The sequence below is a fragment of the Cyprinodon tularosa genome, unplaced genomic scaffold (assembly GCF_016077235.1).
Source record: "Cyprinodon tularosa strain WSP-4 unplaced genomic scaffold, ASM1607723v1 ctg116, whole genome shotgun sequence".
Lineage (NCBI taxonomy): Eukaryota > Metazoa > Chordata > Actinopteri > Cyprinodontiformes > Cyprinodontidae > Cyprinodon > Cyprinodon tularosa.
In genome coordinates, this window is record NW_024037959.1 from 84,895 (window position 1) to 108,164 (window position 23,270).

The 23,270-nt window shown below is 37.2% G+C and overlaps 1 protein-coding gene across 1 annotated transcript in view; it reads left to right on the forward strand.

The window, feature by feature from the left end:
• Window positions 1-18,613, forward strand: part of sptlc3 (serine palmitoyltransferase, long chain base subunit 3) — a 35,273-nt gene extending 16,660 nt beyond the window's left edge. Inside the window, exons 5-12 of the mRNA XM_038306651.1 lie at window positions 878-1,002; window positions 2,229-2,322; window positions 6,637-6,742; window positions 9,678-9,897; window positions 12,149-12,275; window positions 15,930-16,065; window positions 17,744-17,873; window positions 17,969-18,613. Coding sequence (XP_038162579.1) covers window positions 878-1,002; window positions 2,229-2,322; window positions 6,637-6,742; window positions 9,678-9,897; window positions 12,149-12,275; window positions 15,930-16,065; window positions 17,744-17,873; window positions 17,969-18,067 — 1,037 coding nt within the window. The 3' untranslated portion in view covers window positions 18,068-18,613. The remainder of the gene's footprint in view (window positions 1-877; window positions 1,003-2,228; window positions 2,323-6,636; window positions 6,743-9,677; window positions 9,898-12,148; window positions 12,276-15,929; window positions 16,066-17,743; window positions 17,874-17,968) is intronic.
• Window positions 18,614-23,270: the final 4,657 nt, after the last annotated feature.

Sequence of the window (23,270 nt, forward strand, 5' to 3'; positions counted from 1 at the left end):
GACTTGAATACTTTAGCATAACACTGTAAGATAATTAAAGTCTGTTTTACCTAGACCTTTTAACCCTGTATCTCGACACTGAGACTACCATTTTTTTCTCTTTAACAGATGGCTGCACAGAATGATACCTGAAAATGTCTTATTTTGTTCACAGAATGAAAGAAACACAATGTCAGATGGTACATTAGCACAAAAATGAATTCTGGTCCCCACCTGCCATATTGGTTTATCACCAACGGTTCCAGCCTCATATTGTCCAACAGAATCATTTTAGACCTTGCGGGACCTGCTCTGATATTACTTAGGGTGAAAAAAAGAAAAAAAACTAAATTCCATGTTTGTCACATCATGAATCTATAGGAATTGAATCCAATCTCGAGAGAGCAAGTGCTGATCCAAAGGTTTGCTGTCGGGTCTTTTGCTTCTTATGAGGAAACATTAATGTTTGTCAAAATGTTAGGATGGATGAGTAGAGAAAGATCAGTAAGAAAGCAGTCTGATCATGTAAACATCCACAAAGGGGTCTGAACTAATGAAATGCTCTAATATTGTAATTGAAATATCAATGTGCAAAATGTTAATGTTGCTAATGTTTGTTTGAAATGCAATATCTGTGCTTTATTGTGATTCAAGTGCTGGAACTCACATTTTGCATGCTAATATAAAGCTTAATGAAAGGAGACTCACTCTAATAGAGTTTTGCATTTTGCACACATGGTGCAAAACATCATGATGTGACAGATAATGCACATAAAGTAGGAAAGGTTAATTATATTAACTTTGTTGATATTTAGCGATTCTTTCGGCATCACATGATTTTCTGAGATGCAGCCCTTATTAATGCATGTTTTTTTTTTTTGTGATTTCCTTCTTGCAGGTAACTTGCACATTCATGAGGAGCTAGAACAGCTTGTGGCTGACTTCCTGGGAGTTGAGTCCTCCATGATATTTGGGATGGGCTTTGCAACCAACTCAATGAATATCCCAGCACTTGTGGGGAAGGTATGCATTTAAACACACCTTTCTATTCAGGGACTTAAGAAAATCTTATTGCATCAGTGAGCAAATTTCAAAGCACAGTAGACATTAATGTAATTTAATTCTATTTATTTATTTTTTTTTTACATCTATTCTACATGAATATAATAAAACATAATCAGCTATAAGGATATAGAATAGAAAATCCCTTTATTTATAGGGAAATTCCGGTTTACAACAGAAAAAAATTAAAGGAAAAAAAATGGTCACACAAATGAGGACCTTAGAAAAGTGTATTAGAATATCCCTGACAACCTTAACTAATTGAAATCATAATTAAACCGAACATGTCCAGAATATGATAGTTGTCAGCTTTCATGGCTGCTTTTAAGCATTCAGACAAGTTAGGGCAGGTTTTGTTATGAGCGCTGCTTAAGGATCTAACTACCCATAATTTGGCCTCTTGGCAAACCCGCCTGCTTCAAGTAGAACTGACAGATACCAGCGGCAGCATGAAGAAAGAGTTTCTTGCTATTCGAGTGGACAGAAGGGAAAGAAGGGTTGACTGTTTAAGTGATGAGAGCTGGGTCATTTTATGCAGCTCAAGAGGTGCAGCAGCCCCTTTAGGCTGCAGCTCTGACGCTAACCCTATAACGTCTGGGGGTCAACCCTCACTGCAAGATCAGTCCTACAGGGATGGGGTGACCCCGGACAGGCCTCTCTGTGCAGTCAGAGTCACATTAGAGTGACAGCTGTTGGTGGACCAGCTTGACCCCAGGCAATACTGAGCGTATCTGACACTGAGTCGGTGTCAACACAGCCCCTCTTACAAGATTATTCCGATTAATGCAGTCAAACACTCAGAGCTTTGATGTTATATATGCTAATGCTCTGCAGAGAATTCCATGGGACAGCTGAATTAATTTGCATGCTGAGTTTTATAGAAAAGGAAGCATCATAATGTCTATGCAAAAATTGTAACAGATCAGCTTGTAAATTTTTTATCTGACACCAAAAGGAGGGTGATGTCTGGTAATTCTGTTTCAGGTTTTCCTGGACATACAGTAAAAGATTGCAGTTAAGATTTTAAAAGGGAAATAGAATAGGAATGACTTAACAAGCTATTGGCGTTTTTATCCAACCAAGCTATTTTCTTTAACAGAACATGCTTTTTATCAATAAACAGAAAAATTAAGAAATCTCTTAAAAAGTTTCTTGGTTAAAGTTGTGGCTTTTTGCTCCTTTTTCAGGGTTGTTTAATAATAAGCGATGAGCTTAATCACACATCTCTCATCTTGGGGGCCAGACTGTCAGGAGCTACAATTCGGGTGTTCAAACACAACAGTAAGTTCATCTCTCTCTTTTCACATTATTCAGGTTTACTGAGTTTTAATTCCTTGTTTATTATTATTATTTACAAATTGCTTGTTTATGATTATTATCATAATGTATTCCTTGTTTATCACTGAGACCAACTTTGCTTTGCTTTTACTTTAACCGCATTCATGTTGTCAAAATAAAGCTTCATGCTTCTGCTTGCAGTTAGTACAAGTTGCACCTTTGGGTTCTTTTCTTCTGCTTGCTTTATGTTCTTTAAAAAAGATTTGCCGCTTAATAGATTAATATTATTATGTTTGTATCATATAAAAGTGTGTTTAGTGTGATAATTTGGTTTTATTAACTAGCAGCAAAAAGGATCCCAAACAATATAGCTATATAGAGTACAATGAATCGTTAGTGTTTATATCTCTAGAAACCTTCTAAAAAATGTTAAAATCATAAACATAACTACATATAATTGTTATTATTCATATGTATATGATAAAGATAAAACTACATCATTGTGAGGCAGAAGGAAAAAGATACCAAACACAAAAACAACTTTTGCATTTAAAGTGTTGAAGACGCCATATTGATTTCATGTAAGTTTACATTAAAATCATGCAGCGGGACATACAAATGGGTTCTGAATTGTTATGAATCAAAAAGGCTTATTTTTTACACAAATATGATACATTTAGAAGAAGCATGGCAGATTAATAACTTGCAAAAAGCTCTCTCTGGGTGTAGACGTCTGAGGGAGAACCCTTTTGGAGATAACTTGCCATGCTATAATGTAGAGGGATGGAAACACGGAGGATTTTTCCCAAAACATCTAGTCTGGAAATGGTTTGTGTGGTTGAACCATCAACCATTTCAAGCTTGGGAGAGGGTAGTGATGCTAGGGAACAATAAAGCATTGCACCTTACAGATCAGAACCATCCACAATAAACCACTGGCCTACAGATATACAATCAGTTATTAGTTTATAAAATCTAAATTGATATATAATACTTTAAATGTATATGATTTTCAAATAAATCTTCCACTTCTGTTACAAGAGATCATCTACTATATTCTTAAAGGCAGGGCTAGAAACATCTCCAGTCATTCACCGCAAGTTTGTCAGATCTGCCCAAAAGCAGTGTGAACCCCCTGCCCCCCTCAGAAAATGTCAATTGGTGTCATCTACACAGTGAGGATATAATTATTGCACCCAGTTGCATAGTTTAGAACCTAATGTTTTGCTTTCATTCTCAAACTGCCAGTGTCGCAGGCAATTTGTTAATTTTATCAGCATGGAGCCAAACCGGTTTGCAGGAACAATACTTGTAGATCACCAACAACACACCTACTTATTGCACGTGCAAAAAAGAAATGCACGTGCAATTTTAGCTCTCCTCATTTTTGAATTCTTGAATATCAGGTGTGTAGAGAAAATTGTGACATTTTGGTCTCAACCAGAGCACCTACTTCCACATGTTTGTTGTCTCAGCTTCATGGTTTATGCCAAACTGCAAGCAGGCCTTCTTAATCTTCCTTGCAAAGATGACTACTGAGCACACAACCAACAAGGTGAGCTTTGCATAGGGTGCAACATTTTTCTACTTAAGTTGCAGAGCTCTGTAGCTCTTCCAGAGTTACCACAGGCCTCTTGGCTTCTTCCCTTATTAATGCACAGCCTGTCAGTTTAGGCTTTAGGTCTGCGGGTATCTAGCATGTTTCCAGCTGTGTAGCAGCAGTTTTTACATTTTCAGATTCAGTAATATTCTGTGAGATGTCCTAAACTTGATTCATCTTGATTTAAACCTCTCCACATCTTTATCCCTGACCGCTCTGCAGCATTTCCTCTTATTTATAATATTGTTAGTTCACTAATGTTCCCTTCACAGGACAGCCGAGCTTATACTCTGATAAATTACATGCAGGTTGACTTTGCATACTTATTAGGTGATTTCTGGGTCCAAGCTCACTAGATTAAATACAAACTTGTAAAAAAAAAAAAATCCAAACTGGTTTGTTTTGCTTCCTCTTAGCAGTTAGGTGCTCCTTTGTCTTTGTCTAGCAGATGAAGTTTCTGGTAAAAAATGAAATGGTTTTAATATAACAGGCAAGATTATGTTTTTACGTTGTTTGTTTTTTAACTTAGTCTTTTTTCTTGGAAAATAAATAAACTGCATGCTGGAAACAGGCTTCCCTGGAAATGCATCTTCTGTCTGAGGATTACCACAAACACAACATAAAAAAAATGGTCTGGTCCTTTAGCAGCAAATGCATCCTGACAGGTGCAAACTCAGTCAGTTATAGTTCTATTGGACCCTTGAGGCCTGTCTAAAGGCAAAGAAGCCTCAGGGATCTGAGCAGCAGACTTCTCCCTGCTTTAAAACCTGCAGCGGCATTACTATCAAGAGGTTTGTACGTTCTGAAAAAACATAGTCATGGTTTTTCAATGTTAGTTTCTGGAGGCTGCATGCAGCCACTGGGATGGTGATGATTTGCATCCTTAACAGAGCCAAATTTCCATACAGCAGACATCGGTAAACCTGTGTTACAGACCAGCTGCATCCAAGTTGTATGTCAGAAGTTTTGTTAACTTTGTCTTTGCTTTTTTGCTATTTCTTTAAAAGCAGTTTTGAATGTTTTTAATGCACAATAAAAGCATTTTCAACAATTCAACAAACAGAAAGCATAGAAAACACTAGTAATTTCCAGATATTTACTGCTGTGTTTGCATGTACAGGGGGAAGGAAGATGAAGCAACTAGTGACACAATGTCTCATAACAGATTGGAGCTTATCTTAAATCAGAGTGATACTGTAAAATGATCACTGCTCTCCTTAGCGTAAATTGTAGTAGCTCCGGATGCTTTGTGTTCTGTTGGGCTTCAAGAGGGGATATTAGGAGCGGCAGAGCATCTGCTGGCTCCTAAATGAACCTGCGTCTGTGAGGAGGCAGTAATATCGATAATCTAGACAGACTGTTGGCTGTGGCAGGATTTTGCTGCTGCTCATGGATGGATTGAAGTTAAAGTTAAAATATAAAGGTTCTGGAGAATTAGAGCTGGTCGAATACTGCCACCTGGTGAATCATAGCAAAGAATAAGGACATTTTTCCACAATTAAAAACAAGGAAATCTGGGGGATGATTTTGGAAGAATTAACAAATGAGTCAGGATTATTAATATTAACATAAAAATTAGTTTTTCTGTTCTAAGTTTAGGTTTTTGTGTAAATCTGCCAGAAAGCTCATAATGTCCAAGAGTGCAAAAGTTTTTTCATGTCAGGTTGAAAAGGGTTCCTGAAAAGGGACTATTTCAGGGTGAAGTCAGTCTTTTTGCCTAATGAACACTCTGATCTTCACAGCAAAATACTATAATATTCACAATTTGTTCTACTTTACGGTTTGTTGGTATATACAGTGCCTTGCAAATGTATTAAAACCCCAAAACTGTCAAACAATTTATAATCAAAAACCCAAAACCCATTAAAAAAAGTGTATAGTGCTAATATTTTGTTAATATTGACCAAAATAAGGCAGTGAATAACTTTAAACTCAAGGAAGAATCATAAATGGCTTTAAACTTTTTTCAAACAAAATTCCCAAAATGTGTGGTTTGCATTTGTGATTAACCCTCTGGTGAACCAACATTAACCACAAATATAGCCACAGGTTAGGAAATATTTCTCTCAGCCTTAGCCTTCAAAAAAATGGTAGAAGTTTCCTGAAATAAGATTTCATTTTGCATATTTACTGTATTAGGCCATTCTAAAATATGAATTTTAAATCTTATATATATATATATATATAGAGATGTCCCGATCCAGGTTTTTGCACTTCCGATCCGATACCGATATTGTTTTTTGACTTCCGATCCGATACCGATACTGGCCGATACCAGCCTATCCGAGCATGTATTTAAGTTTAAGTTAAAGTATTTAGCCTTAGTTGTAAGACTCATGTTGAAAAGGGTTTTAGTACTCTTGATAATATCTAGCCAGCTAATTCTCCAGTCATCCCCATAGCATGATGCTGCCAACATCATGTTTCACTATAGAAGTGGTGCTTGCAGGGACAGCGTTACTTTTCTATCACAAAGGGTTTTTGCATGTAGAGTGAAGAGTTACATTATTGTATCATCCAACCTTTACATAGGGTGTGAATACTATTACAATGCATTATGGGACATAGTAAAGATCTAGTTTGCACCTCTCTTAGGCTTTATAATTGTAGCCATATTTTGAAATGCTATTACGGTGATTTACTTTGTTTTTTTGTTTTTTTTTTGTAATCACAATGCCTTTACTCTCTTATTCCTGTGTGTGCCTTTGTGTTTTTAGACATGCACAGTCTGGAAAAGCTGCTAAGAGAAGCCGTTTGCTCAGGGCAGCCTCGGACCCACAGACCCTGGAAAAAGATCCTCATTATGGTGGAGGGCATCTACAGGTCAGCTCCCACTAAACACTCTTTAGGTTATTTCTTAGAATATTGCTACACTGCATTTCTTTTTGATATATTATGACTGAAAATATATCCTCACTCTGATGACTACTCAAATCAATATTTTTTAAGGAAAGTGTTTAAAAGAGTTTTGCTCTCCTGATCTCCCAGGATTCAGTAAAAATTCTTTATTTGTAACCTGAGGTTACCCTGAGCTTAGATGCCCATGTAATGTTCTCTTCCTTAGTTGCCTACCTTCCTACTGTTTGAATAATTGATTGTACGTGTGCTGGCAGGTGGATAGGTGTGTGTATCTGTGTGTGGCTGGGTAGGGTGTGATTACCGGGAAAAAGGTATTGTGTGTGTGTCTCCTGGTGATAAGCTATCCCGAGTCTTAGTGACCCTCTCCATCTGCTCATTAGCTTCAATTCAAGGCCAAATGGAGCCTCTGAGATTGACTTGGCCGATCCCCCCAGCTCCAGCTGTTTAATGCTGACATAGTATTTTCTCATTTCTTTCCTGCTTATTGCCCTTAGCATCCAGTACACTACAGAAGAGACAAAAAATTAAATATGGAAACTGTCCAGTAAAGAGAAAGCTTAATTTGCTTGACTTTATTACACTCCTTTGGTCAGCAGTGTGAATCACTCGTGAGAGCAAAAGTCTGTCCTTCGTACAGCTCTGAAAGAATGAGTTCTCCATCTTTCACCTCCCTGGAACATCAAACGGATGGATAAGGAGACTTTAGCTCAATCCCTCTCGCCTTTGATGTCCACTACGCTCCTGGTTCAGCTCTGTCTTCTATCATTTGAGCTGCAGGCTCAGCCAAAGAAAGTATAGCAGGTCAAGGATTGCTACAGATCCCCAGCTATATAATTACTTATTCTGTCTATTTGTAGCCTTAAAAGGTTTCCATCAGAGGGGAGGAGGAAGCTAGAGAAAGATGATAGGAAAGAATAAAAATGCCAGCAGAAGGATTCTTGATAAATGAGCAGGTCAAACTTTACCAATCTGGTAAAACATTTCCATCCACTCATTATGGACAGAAATCATGTTTTTTTTTTTTTTTTTCAATGACTTAAATGAAGCTATAAGCTGTTGTTAAGATAAAAAAAAAACATTCTCCAACATATTCTCACCTCAGCATATATCTGGATAAATGTCCCTCAGAAAAAACCTACGAACTTTAAGCTGCCATTAAAATCCTTCTGGTGTGCTGTCATTCTGGCTGGATATTTGACCAATTATCAGAATTATGGGGCTCCTAAATTGTTTGGTTCCTGGTTTGAACCTAGCTTATATGAGCAGAGTTCAGGAATTATTCACTTACAGTAACACTAGAGCTATTCCAGGTGCCTAGAGTTAACATGCTTTATCAAACAAAAAACTGGTTTTGGTGGTTGTTTGAGATCATTATCATTGTGAAATGGTAACATGAGTCTAGGGCTGAAACAATGAATCAGATTAATCGTTATTTTTCGTCTTTCAATATGCTCTATCCAAGACGCCTCAAGTGGAAAGGTTTTAGTTTCTCATGGTTTAATTTAATAAAAAATCTTCTTTAAGGAGCCATTGGCTATCTGATTATTAATTAAATAATCGAAAAAAATAATCAAGAGATTAATCAATTTGCAAAATAATCTTTAGTTGCAACTTATGTCTAAATTGGGGCTGGGTGAACAACATAAAAGTTTTATTAAGCCTATAAATCTGTTACAGTTAGAGGAACATTACATGAAACTGTTACTTTATAATCATAATCAGTCCTTATCAAAAAGTGCATTTCATAACAGCAATTCCCTCCAGTTGTGTGACTGCAGTATTCTTTGATGAGCCCATGGTACCAGCCATGTAAATTATCCAAATGGTAAAACTGACATTTTAATTCAATTCAGTTTATTTATATAGCACCAGTTCACAGCACATGTCATCTTAAGGAACTTTACAGTGACAATTCAACCAGATCATACAGTCAAATTGATTAAAAGTTTTCTATCTAAGGAAAACCTGTTTATTGTAACGACACATTGAATCGAAGGCAATCCCTTCAATTTCCAATAATACTGACACAAACCTCATTAATTGCAGCTTATAGTTATAATCCTAGAATAAATATCATTCTTTTTCAGTGAATTTAGGTAAAAAATTATGAATTCTTAGGTTTTTATTATAAATTAATCTAGTTAGTGAAAGATTCCAATAGCAATGGCATGGTTAATCAACAAAACATGAGATATGTTTAAATAAAAACATGCAAAATAAATCAAACAATTATTGTGAGCTTATTACTTGTGTGGTAGAATCTGTGGCTTGTCATCCTCTCCACTACCTTTTTTAACTCCAATTATTTCTCCCTATTAAGGTGCTGCCAACATACAGCTGATTAAGCTCCCGTCAGAGAGCAGGCGTCTGCTCACACCGCATGTTGGCACTGCTAAACCAAACAACCAGTTTATGGAAACCAGTAATGGAAACCCCAAAACAACCAAAACAAAGCCCACAGAAAAGCTGTTTTTCTAGCTTGATATCCACTCAGTTTATCACGAGGAACTAAATAACCATGAGCTGCTTTGACTATGGCTTGTGCCACTGGTCTTCTAGGTTTTTCGGTTGATACCCAGAGACAAATGGATGTTCCAAGAAAAAGATGGCTAGCAGTCAGCAAACCTAGATTTAGACAGATCAACCTTCTCAAATGTCCTTTCTACAAACTCAACCTTAAACCTGTTGAAATTTTAACGACTGTCCTTTAAACCTGGGGCTCTTCCAGGAAACCAACCATTTAAGGTGACCTCTGCCATCTCTGATAAAAAGAATCACTCAAATATCCCATTCGAAATACAGCATATAACATCTGATGCACACCCCGAGATCTATGAGTAAAATAGTTTTCTTTTTGGTTTATAAAGCTAATCTCTGGTTGAATTCTCTGTGTTATTAGCATGGAGGGTTCAGTGGTACGGCTGCCTGAAATCATCGCCCTGAAGAAGAAGTATAAAGCCTATCTGTACCTGGACGAAGCCCACAGTATCGGTGCAGTGGGACCATCAGGGAGGGGAGTCACCGAGCTGTTCAATGTGAACCCGAATGACGTGGACGTGATGATGGGGACATTCACAAAGAGCTTCGGGGGAGCTGGAGGCTACATCGCAGGGAGAAAGGTTTCTGTGGAGCTCTGTTCCACCTTCATCTGCTCATTTCATCCATCCTCACTGTTTCAGCTGTTTATGGCCCACCTACAAAGCAGAGAGCTTGGAAATACTGCAGTAAACATCTTATTATTCACTCAAGCAGAAATTAGTCTGGATCTAAATAGATTTTACAATTTAGATGGAATTAATCACACTGAAACCAATCCAATAGCCTTTGATTCTCATTACAGAGAATCAAATGGCTAAGCTGACCCTTTTTTCATTCACATCTCTAATTTGTTCTTAAAAACAGATAAATTGACTCAGTAAATGTTTATAATTTTTTAAGATTATTTGAAGCAGGTATTCAAAACAGATCGGGGTGAATATTACATTCTCCATAATAGTGCCTTCTTTAGACCTCATGTGTTCAACAAATGTCCAATAAGCTGAAAACCAGGCTCTTTTTCATTATTTTTACTCTATTAAAAAGTACACTTTAGTACATAACCACAATGGTTTCAAAGCTGTTGATTAAAAAGCAAGGAAACAGGCATTTTGTTGGAATTAGGCTCTTAAAAATGGACCCTTCCTTTCCCCGCCTTATGTTAGCTTAGTCCTGCTTTGCCTTAATAAGAAGGTAAAGCTGGCCAAAGGCCAGCTCCTTCTTGTGGCACGCATCGGAACTGTGCTCCGGATTTAACAGGACGATTTTTAACAAGCATGATGATGTTTGAAGTATGAACATGCTGCCTGGTTTGGCAGCTGGCTGTTGTAAACTCTTGAAAGGAAAAGGCAGGAAAAAAGAGAGAAAGCATATTTGTTGTTGTGGTGAGTGGCCCAAATCCTGTGTTTAGTGGATACGGGTGGACCAGGAAAAGGCTTTGCACATGTGTTCTGGAAAACAGTCATCTTTTAGCTGTTTTATGAGAGAACCAGAAATAAATTCACCCCAAGCTCCTTATAATTCACCTTAATAGTGAGTTTACAAAGCATTATTTAGTCACCCTTTTAGAAAAACCTGATCTTAACTTAAAAAGTCTGAACAAAAGTATTTACCCTACTTACAGATTTCTTCTTTTCCTGTTTTTGTCACACTTGAATGTTTCAGACATTAAACCAATCATTATCATTTGACTATACAACCAAAATAACTTAAAAGTAGTTTAAATACAACGAGCAAAGCAACGTAGGCACTTCAGTTCTTTTAGAAATAAGTTCAAGTTCAATTCTGACTTTATTTAAGTGCAATAGGGCTTAGAAACAGCGTCCTCTTAGTTTAAAGGCTCCTTTGTTTTCTTCTTTTTATTACGTTTCTTTTCATAGTTAGTATTGAATTTGATTTTGATACTCAGGGACTCTGGTTGACTTATAGATGTTAAGTAAATGAATGCGGCTGAAAAGCACGTGTGCAAGGAGCTCTGGCACTAGTCCCACTCTGTGGCTTATTGAGTAAGTCTGCCACACCGTTGCTGTGACCACTGTGTGGCTTCGGAAACACCCCGAGTTGTCACTGCGTGCCCCCAGGCATGAGATGGATTTCAGACATGTTCTCCTAACTCACTTATCTTGGTTGCACTGAAATCCTGTGGGACCACAAAGCTGTGAAAATCTCCTGCCTTAAACAAAAACAGATGTCAGGTTGTTCCACAGTTCCGATCCCTCGTTTGAACATTTCCACTAAAATCCCCTTCCCTCCATGTGTGCGAGGAAACCTCAGCCTCCGCCGCCGCCGCCCAGTGGGGACAGATGGTGGTGAGTGCAAATGGTGGCCAGACATCATCTCCGGCTGTGTGTCATCACCCCTCAGCCGCTCACCACTGCTGAGCAGAGGCCCGTCACGGCTGTAGGCCTGCTTCCCGCTCCAGGAGGCTGGGTCTAGTCAATTCGCTGAAATCCTGCTTCTTCCTCTGTCAGCCACTGGCAGAATTAATCTCCTGCTGACATTTCAGAATAATGAGCCTGACAATCCTCATTCAGGCTCATTTTGTCAACGGTTTCCTCTCAGTTTAGGATCTGGGGAGGGGGAAAGGTTCCAGAGCTGTATTAGTCAGTGCCAGCTTCCTCCAAATGACACAGAAAGGATCTGAGGTATTTCAAATACTTGTCAGGTGTTGAGTATACAGGAGCTCTCTCTAGTGGTGGTGAAGTAGAACTACAAGCCATGTGTTAGACCCTGAAATTGGAAGTTTATCAGAATTTATTTGAGATTAAAGATGCAGTGTTTACCTTCCAACAACACATGTTCTTATCTCTCCTTATTGTTTGTGATCTGTGACAGGAACTGGTGGACTACCTGCGCAGCCATTCTCACAGTGCCGTCTACGCCTCAGCCATGTCCCCTGCTATAACAGAGCAGGTTATGCGTGCCATGAAGTGCATCATGGGAATAGACGGGACTACAGAGGGTAAGGACCTTAGGATATTAGGGTTTTATGGGGGGAATCATACCTCCAGACATTTTTACAAAGCACTTATACTTACTGAACTTTCTCCCATGTTTTTTTATGTTTAGAACTCTTGCTTAAATGTTTTTTTAATGAGAGTATTTATTAAGACCAACACAAAGTTGCACATAATTGTAAAGTGGGGAGGAAAATTTCATGTAGGATGTGACATTTGCACACATTAGGGGTGCAACTAACGATTATTTTGCAAATTGATTAATCTGTCAATATTTTTTTTTCCGATTAATCAATTAATCAAATAGCCAAAGGCTCCTTAAAGAAGTTTTTTTTTACGAATTTAAACCAGGTAAAACTAAAACTTTTCCACTTGAGGAGTTCTGAATAGAGCATACTGACAGATGTAAATATTTTTTATCTTAAATTCAAAATGTTTGTATGTATTTTTTACAATTTTGGTATAATTACTGTTCTAAGTGGGTTTCTCTGTCAGCTAAAGGCATTTTTTTACAGTCTCAATAGACTCAATAACTCAAACTCATACAGATTGGATGAAGAGTGTCTCCAAATATACATTCTTAAATCTTGCCACATGCTCCCAAGAGAATAGAGAAGATTTTCCTCACAACCACAGAAAAAAAATAACATTTTGTTCATGTAGGCTCGTCTTGGTTGTTCTCTCTGCTTGTTCTCAACATATCAGGGCAGAACACAGTGTCCCAGAATAGCTGTCCAATTGGTTAGGATTTGGATGAAGAAAGGAAGAGGATGACAATCCATACAGTGATCTGTTATGCAAGATATATATATTGCATTTATATAATGCTTTCCTCATCATAATTAATCAAAAAACTGCCTCCTCCACCATTGTGCTGCTGTTGTGTTTTTCCAGAGATTGTGACGTAATTCTGTAAGATCAGCAGATGATCTTCTCACAAAGTATAAATACTTGGAGGAGAACCAAACTTTTTTCTTTTCTGTTGCTGCTTCAAGAGCATGAGCTTGTTTTATGCTGAGTATGCAACATGTGTAAGTATTGCCATGGATTTGCACTTGGATTGAAGTCTAGACTCTGACTAAGCCTTGCTAAAGTATTGAACCGACCTGAGCCATTCTTTTGTAGCTCTGCTGTATCGTTAGGGCTGCTGAAGGTCAACCTCTGCCCTGACCTAAAAGTGTTTTGCAGCCTCAAGCAGGTTTCCTTTCAGGATACCTTCTCTAAATCTGCTGAAAAGCAGCATCCCTAATAAATGATTGTGCACCATGTTCTACCAAGAGAATTTGAAATGTTTATGCTTCTGTGCTGTTAGTTTTTTTACCTCTTATATTTTACATGAGTGCCAAAATGCTCATTGTTATTTTCATATAACTAGAGCTCCCCTCTTTAACCTTCAATGGTTTGTGAGGAAACTCAAAAGCTCCTATGTCCTTCTTTCATTTAGATTGTGTTTCATTCAGACACTCAGAAAAGATGAAAATGTGCAGTGCAAAATACATTTATGGAGAACTCCCTTCCATTTCTTATATCTTCATTACTTTGCATTGATATTTTGTACAAAATGTGTGAAAAAAATACATATTTTTTGTCTTTAACATGGACATGTGCAAACATTCTCTATTAGTGTAAACCTATCAGTATAATTATCTGCTATTTGCGAAAGGAAGATTCTAGTTTTGCATAGTTGTGTAGTTTAGTTGTGAATATGCATTTCCATTAAACAAAGGACACTTGAATGTATAGCCCTTTGTAGCTAAACGTTCACATTTTACTCCTGCTATATTTGCAATTATGCACTCTTCTGTGCAAAAACAGCAAGTCAAATCTGGAGGACACTATTAGGGTTAGCATTAAGATTTTCGACCTGCAGGAAAATACTAACAGCTGTTTAGTCAGAAAATGTGGAAGCAATTACACGGGTCTGCCATGGCAGGGGAAGGGGGATCATGCAGTCCATGAGCATTTTCATTAAAGTGTTGTGATGAATTCTGAGAAGTTTCTGCTTTAATTGAAACAGACACAAGAACAGGGAAGAGGTAGTTAGTAGACCGGTTAAAGTAAGTATCTTCTGCATAGAAGTAATGGTAACTTAAAGGCTCTAACGCATGTGTTCTGCAGTGAAAACAGGCAGTGATGGCATTAGCTGTTTGGGATGTTAAAAATGCTGCATTGGGTTAATAACTACAGGAACAAAAGCCTAGTAAGCTGAAGTATACTGTGGCTTCATGCAAAGATGAGCAACTTTTATCTGGCTCTGAATCAGACATGCCTTGCATCTGACGTAGCGCAGTGAAATAGCTGTTGGGGAGAAATTAGTCTTGACCTGTCTTATAGAGGTAAAGGAAAACACAGGGAGTGCTGCAGCTCCACTGCCCAAAGAAACAATAAAACACCTTGAACTGGTCTTCCAATTCCTGCTGACAGCGTCTGTCTTATTTGTCTTTTGTATTTTTATTGTTAAGGTTTTGCTTTGGTTCGACATCCAGCTACAGCCTCACGTTTTCATGTGATTTCTGTGTCCTGCAGCAGGCTTTTGACCTCTAAGGCCTCTATCTTAGCAGAGAGGAGCAATTTACAAAATGGGGCCTGTGCTTTTTGGCAGATGTCCGAACGTTATGTTTTCTCTCTCTCTTGCTCGCTCTCTTCCCTCCACCCCCTCTCTCTCTTTCTTGTTTTGCTGAGATAAGGGGATTTAAAGTGCTCTCTTACATCTCTTTGAAAGAACTGCCAATCTTTTCTCAGGTAATCAGAGGGAAACAGAGCTGAGTTCCAAGGCCGACTCAAGCCAAGCTCTGCTGCAGCCGCAGAGCAGCGGGCTCCCCAGCCATTCGCATTGTTCAGGACCACAGGGGGGTCAGCCGAGCAGGCCGCCTCTGTTTCCTTTGATGTGATGTCTAATATAGCCATCTGAAATCCTGCGCATGTGATACTTACACGTTGTTTATATTCAGTCTCACTGATGGCTAAGTTTCACTGGCAGTCAATAAGTTTGCACAAAATCCATCATAACTAATTTGTTAGCTCTCGTTCTGGCAACAAGCAAGTGTGTATAGCCCGCTGTCAGGCAGACAAAACTGAACCATCTGCTGCTGCTGCGGCCTAGTTGTGATCATGAACAAATTTATGGGGAAGGATAAGGGGTTCATACACAGTCTGGAAAAGTTTTGGTATTTTTTCAGGTCTGGATAAATATGAGAAAAGATATAAGAATGCTGATTCCATTATCTTAATGTCCTTTCTTACAGTTCCTTAGTTCTCCTTTTCCCTACTTAATGCCCCGCTTTCCTTTCCTTTGTCCTTCCTTATTTTTATATTCTCTTCCTTCCTTCCTTCCTTCCTTCCTTCCTTCCTTCCTTCCTTCCTTCCTTCCTTCCTTCCTTCCTTCCTTCCTTCCTTCCTTCCTTCCTTCCTTCCTTCCTTCCTTCCTTCCTTCCTTCCTTCCTTCCTTCCTTCCTTCAGACCTCCAATCAAAATGTGGACAAACCCTAAGGTACTTAAAGTGGAAATTGAGATGCAGACTGAGGAGCATATGCTACTGCAAGGAACTAAGATAGATCTAAGGTTGTTTCCCCATGGGGAAATTGGAAGTAAGCAGGGAAAAATCAATGAGTTGTTGCATTACTCATGTACATCTGGTGATGTCCTTGTTTTAATTGGAGGCATTAGACGGATCCGCCAGTTGGCAGAAAACACCAGATACTTCAGGGCCAAGCTGAAGGATATGGGCTTCATCATCTATGGCGATGATGACTCCCCTGTGGTTCCAGTGCTGCTCTACATGCCAGGCAAAGTGGTGTAAGTACACATAAACTAACACCTAACCATGTGACACAGTCTAGTTATACCAATAATTTACAGTGTAACTTCAAGCAAACTGTCCAGCTCACCTTGTATCATACTAGGTAGGTTAAAGATATTTTACTTTTTCTGAAGTTCTCTATGAATCAGTAGCTAAAAAGGATGTAGCCTATTAGCACTAGAGGGGGAAGATCTTTTGTTGCTGGTTGCATCTAAATTGCCTTTCAGCATCTGTGCTAATACGGCACCTTGCAGAAGTATTCACACCCCTACAGTATACCCCATACAAATATAAACAGCCGCCTTCACCCTGAAATCCCAAGATTGAATCCAGTGCAACCAGCTGCCTTCAGATACACCAAATTTTCTAATTAAGTCCACCTGAGTGTGATTTATTCTCAGTACAGGTTTTGTAAAGAGGTTTGTTAGAAAACATCAGGGAACCTAAGGCATCATCTAATAAACTGGTTACAGGAAATGTTGTAACATCAAAGCAACACAAAAAACGACAGAAAGGCCACATTTACATGATTAAAACCTTCCGATGCAAGCAACAATTTGACATGAATAATAACCACAAACTTTGCTCAAAAGCGTTTACCAAAACAAATCTGAATCTATTCCCCAAATCTAAACGGGCAACTGAGAGTGATGTGACACCCATTGATTTATGACGACTGTCTTGTTGGTTTATTAGGTTATTGTCTGTTTTTTTTTTTTTTTTGGTGTTTTTACCAATTTATTAGTCTGTTTAATTTGATCACATTTTTTGTTATTTTCTCTTTATATAAATTCCGTAAAAATTCAAAAAATTTTACTTTACTTTTACATTATATAAATCAAATTCCAGTTTTTTGGAAGTTGGATAATTTACCCCTAAGACATCACCAGTTTTGATTAGTAATGTGAAGAAAAAAAAATAAAATAAATGTGCTTTATGTTTTGTCTTCTCTTGAGAATGGAATACCGTGTTGTTTCCTATTTAAAATTAACCAAATAAATAATTCTTACCTTTCAGTTAGAGCCTGGCTGAGCTATTCTGAAGAGAAGAATAACTAAAAATCCATTCTCTAGTTTGCAACGCAAAGACTTACAGCCCTAATTGTATGATAACAGATTGGATACACATCCACACTGCAAAAAACATAAACACGAAGCTCTTTCTTTTTACTTAACATCTACACACTCCATTCTGTTACAGTAAAGCGTATTAAGGACTGATAATATAGGGTAAAAATGGAATGCTTTACAAAGGCATTTTAAATTCTATAAATAGGGCTTTTTTTTTTTTTCTTTACTTAAAAAAAATTATGTCACCACATAATGCAACCAGCAACAAGTTTGAATGTTTGGAAATTAAATAATTACTTAACTTTATTTGCAGTCTAGGCAGCTGTTTGTGATATTTATTTTAAGATGTGTTATACAGCAATGAAAATATCTAATACATAGTATAGCTTTTTTTATGTAATGAAACATTTTTTAGGGGTTTTCTGCATTTAAAACACATTATTTCTAGTATTGCAACATTTTTTTTTTTTTTATGCAGTTTTTCATTGCTACATTGCTATTCCACAGCTGTATTATGATAGTGGTATGTTTTTGCAGCCCTATCTACTAATGGCTTGTGGAAATGATATTACCACATCAATGGTTATCTTTTTTTGCTAACTAGGGCATTCGCTCGGGAAATGCTGGCAAGAAAAATAGGCGTAGTGGTGGTTGGCTTTCCGGCCACTCCGATCACAGAGGCTCGAGCTCGATTCTGTTTGTCTGCTTCACACACCAGAGAGATACTGGATCAGGTAAAGGCACCGAGAAATCCACCAATATTACAAGCTTTCTTTGAAATATATAAACCTAACGTTGGTTAATGTTCTGAGCCTAATTTCTTTTTTAGGTGCTGCATCACATGAATGAAGTAGGAGACCTCCTCTGTCTGAAGTTTTCACGGAGGAAACGCTCTTCATCGTCTGTCCCCTGCAAAGGAACCAACTGAGGCGGACAGCTGATGTGACCCATCGCTCCTTCACTTCACTGTGTCGAAACTAAGCGTCCTTCACGCTGTAGGCTCATCAACGCATATTATTGGGGAGCACCTATATCTTTGCACAGAAGAAGGGACAAATGTTTGGCAGCTGTTTTATAGATTTTATCGTAAAACACTGATTTAACAGAAGAGCTGGTTTTACTCCTTTGAATGAAATTTATTTCTTTATGCATATTTTTTTGAGGACTTAAAATTGCTGCAGAGGCATGACAGCCACCACTTTAACTTAAAGTGCAAAATATGTTCTGTCACTTGGAGTTTGCATACGAAATGAGGTCTTGCATCAATTTATTTAAAGACTTAGGCTCCTTCATATGGATACAAGACAGTTTAAAGAAATTCACCTTTTTACACAAAATGTGTCAATGTCTTTATATGGATGTGTTGGAAACTTTTTCTTTTAATATATTTTTTATGAAACACGTTCCTCATAAATTATTAACAATAAAAAAGATTGTCACTGAAAATATTCAAGAATAAACTATTTTACTTTAATTAATCTTTCTTTTATTATATTGAGCAAAAAGAGTATTTAGAAAGATACATTACATAATTGGTAAACTGTTCCTTATTAATTGTGCTTGTGGGTTTAGCTCAGTAGTTTATTCATAACAATGTCTTAAAAATGTTGGAATAAGTATATAAGGAAAATAAGAAATAAGACAGCCTATTAGCTCTGTAGAGGGGGGAGGTTGTTTGAAACTTCAGACTTTGGTATCACAGCATAGCAAATTAGCCAAGAACTAAGTCGTCACTGCAGTGTGTCCAGCTTTAGTTTTGAGTTCATACTATTTGAGAAGGTGGTAATCAGTAGCAACGTTTGATTTTGTAGACTGGATAGAGGAAAAATGGTGAAACTACCCAAAGATTTAAAAGTGCCTTTGCTTCAGTCCAAGTCCAGGTGGGAAGGGGAAGGGTTCGATGGCTGACTTTTCCAGCTGGAGCAGAAAAGATGCTTCAGCCGTGCGTCAGAACTAAACTTGTATAATCATCAAAAATGAAGCAGCACACGCTGCTTGCGGTCTGAACATAGCATAAGGTCTAGAGCAAAAGGAGTTGATCATTTCTGAGTTGATTGGAAATGAGTCCTAATGCTGAAAACATCTTTGAGGGACAGAATGGTCTTGTGCTCCAATGAATGGTTCAGGAATAATCATCAGCCAGCTTCAAATATGCCTCAGCAGGTGATCCAATAACAAAGCTCAGGTTTGCCACAGTAATCAGCTCAGTACCACCACCCTCCAGGCAGCAGCTTTCATTAAACTCTAGAAAAAAAAAAACACAGATACACACATACTGGAAAAAAACAAAATCTAAATAAGTAATTTTTTCTTAAAATAAGTGAATTTTTTCTTGGGTTGAGGAGGTAAAAGAGACATTTTGCCAATGGAACAAGACAATTTACTCTTTAAATAAGAAAACACAATTGCACTGTCTTATTTCAAGTGCATATGATCTAAATATCTTATTTCAAAAGTAAAAATGCTCATTCCATTGGCAAACTCAATTACCAACTCAAATTAATGGTAAATACACTTAATTTAAGAAACTTTTACATATTTCTAGATCGTTTTTCCAACCTCCACAGAATTCTAGCTCTCAAACCTTTATTTTGAGGATACTACAAACATCAATTAAGATTTCCTGAGTTTTATTTTTTACAGCAAAATATTTGGCCCCGATAGGTGACCTCAAACTAATGTTTTACAAATGAAGGGGAAGCTAAAACACTTTAAGATAATCAGACTGCATCAGCAGTCAGTCATACCATTATTCATCTGGTGTGTTTGCTTTAGAAATTGTATGCATGAAGTATCGTTTTCAGCATCCCCTCTTATTTTTAAATGTACCAGATCCTCTTTACTCTCCCATATCTGACTTCCTGTCTGGCTCATCTGGATTTAGAAATCAAAGAATTATGCTCTATCACATCTCACAAATACACTCAATCTGTATATCTGATGGATGAAGGAGAGAGTCATTGGGAATTACCACACTGACTAGAAAGTCTTCTATTTGTGACGAAACAGAACAAATGGATGGATTCTGAGTGAATGAGGGGTAAAGGTTGATTAATTATCCAACTGAAGTATCTAGAAGCCCTGAGCCTCTGTGCTGTAGCTTTCAAAACATGCTAATCCATGATTATTTTCCCAACCATAGTGAAATGTTGTTTTAAAAAATCTCAGCATGACACAACTTTCATCTCCACTCAAAATTATAGTCCTCCTGTAAATAATATATCAGGCTGCAATTACCACTTTAACTTGAAGTCAATTCCCAGCGAATTAAAAAGGTGCTGCAGCATGATTTGTGGCGAGACGGCGTATATCTACCGAATCCAAACAGTTTAATTGTTGGTTTTTAAAGACCTGCTTGTTCTCATGCACACACAAGCTGTTTAATAGCTGTAAAGGTAAGCATGCAGGGTATGCAGCACCTGGGCCAACAGAAACCTAACCTACCAATTAGGGCTGAACCCTGAATTCTCGTAGCATGGGGTAATCATTTCATTAAGACAGGAAGGATTATAAATGGATGATATATGTGTGTTTTCACAATGCGTCAGCCTGGGTCTAGTTGCTGCTTGTTTTTCCTTAGGATGCGACAGTGTTTGTGCTTTCATCTCCTTAAACAACATAATGACAATGTTTTACAACTTTGCATGAAAATACAACTTGAAGTTCCATCAATCTTAAATACTGAGGAAGGTAACTCTGATGCTTTGTTCTTAAAGGCTTCACATCTGGCTCCTGCAACCAGAAACAATAAGAAATAGCTTATTTTATGGTCAAATCTATGACGTCAGGGTAATGCACCATTCCTCCGAGATATGGGGGAAAAACTGAACAGTGGCCTGATATGTAGCAGTTTTTGTACATTTGCTATTAGGCTTCACAAAGTATTGCATAAAGGAGAAATGTAAGAATGTTATTTTTCTGTGTATTTTGTTTTAAATCTTTTTTACATAGAATATCCTAATAAAGGCTTAAATAACAACCGCCTTATAAAAGCTTTTGCACAACATATTAAAACCCTCAACTTCAAATAAATAACCATGGCAACGCATAATACAGTACACCCAATTCTTTTCCTGAAAATAGATCATCCAGAAATTAGAGATTACTTTCTCAAAGCTTTCCAGGAATTATACTAGATCAACATAGATGATGCTTTTCAGAACCTTTAAGCCTTTATGAATCTGACTGATTACATTCTAGGAATTTATTAAATGCTTTTCCTAAAGTTAGAGGTTACTTCCTTGGAATTTAACAGGTATTTTCGTGGAACTTTCATTCAGCTTATTTGTCACTTTCCCATAACTTAGTAGGTATTTACTTAGTTCCTAAGAGCATCTACATTCTGGTAAGTATGGGAAAGAACTGTACCTGATAAGTACCGGAAAGAGAGCTCTAAGATTTAAGAAAGTACCCGGTATCTTTGGGGACACCCGTATATTTCTAGCCTAGTCAACCAGATTGACTTACAATGCAAAAGGGATCTAGAAATAAATAAAAATGTCCTAAATTAAATGTATTTACCCTTAATTTAAGTAACAAATAATGATTTGCCAATGGAAAATTAAAATAAGTTAAATAGATACAGTAATATGTACGTAAAATAAGACAATGCAATTGTATTTTCTTATTTTAAATGTAAATATTCTTGTTCCATTGGCAGAGTCTCACTTACCTCCTCAATTCAAGACAAAATGCATGTATTTTAAGAAAAAATAATTTATTTTTGCAGCATAGAGACTTACAGGAAAGTACAAGCTGTTATTTATCATGCTATTAAACATTACACTACACACTGTCTTGGCTGATAGATTCTTGTTGCAGTTTGTTTTGTTTTTTTTAATCAAAAATGTTTTTTCCAGAAGATCACTGAATTTTATTTTCTTATTAATGTATTCAGTTAATCAATCAGTTAGTTTTAGTGATATTATCTTTTATCTCTTGCCTTGTTGGAAGGGTATATCTTAACTTCTAGTTCCTGGTAACAGGTTTTAGCATCAGCAGAAAAGTGGCATATTGTTTATTTTGGGATTCAAAACATCAGCACAGCCAGACTATGGGTGGCAGGGCCCCCAGGGACCTGCCTGCCTGCTCCAGTCTCTTTTGAACTCCTGGTCCAAATTCACTCCACTTATTGGAATGGCATGTAGCTGCTGTTCTGAAGAGGGATCCTCTGCTACGCCTTTGATGTCCACAACTGTGTCCAAGGAAGGCAAACTACGCTCTCTGTTTTCCATTTAAGCAGAGATTTCTCTACTTTGGGAGAAGAGGGTTGAAGTAAAACAGACAAAAGGACACATCTCTTTGCTTTGAGTAAGACTGAAGGCTGCAGTGAAGATCTGTATCTGGAAATACTAGATTAATTAAATTAAACACATTATGAAACAGAAAAAGATCATATTTGTGTTGTTGTTTTTTTAAATATAATTTAAAAAAATAATTATTTTACATGTTAACCATTATTGTTTTGATTCTCACTTTTCCTTCTGGTTCTCATAAAGATGTGCTGTTTAAACGTAAATTCTCAGGAAACAAGCAAGGAATGATAGACACCAATCTTATTTATCAGTTTAAAAAATTTATCAGATACCGTCAGACAAAAATATCTTGATAATACATGTGCCCTATTTATTCGTGTGTGTATTTGTTTAGAGTCTTCCTATGCATTATATGGTTCCTGTCTGGATAAATGTAGAAAAAGAAACAATGGATAGAAAAATATTCCTATTTTTGTACATTATACTCCATTGTTAAAAAAGTTGCATCCTTACAACTAATAAATCATCCCTCAATTTGTTATTTTTTCCATCTACTCATTTGTGATTTTAATTGCATCTAAGTTTCAGTCATTCCACACATTTGTTCATTTATCCATTTATTTGTCCATCTATCTGTCCTTGTATTTTACAATTTTACCATTCTAATTTCACCTTTCTAATCCCTCAAGCTATTGATTGTCCTTCATCTATCCATTGTTTGTAACTTCATCCATCATCTATTCATGTGTTAGTCTATGACACTTCCACCATAATTTTATCAATCCATTCATTGATGATTCAGTCCACCCATCAATCTATTCAGCTGTTCATATGATTGTCCATTTCCTGCTTTATCAATCCAACCATTCAGTCATT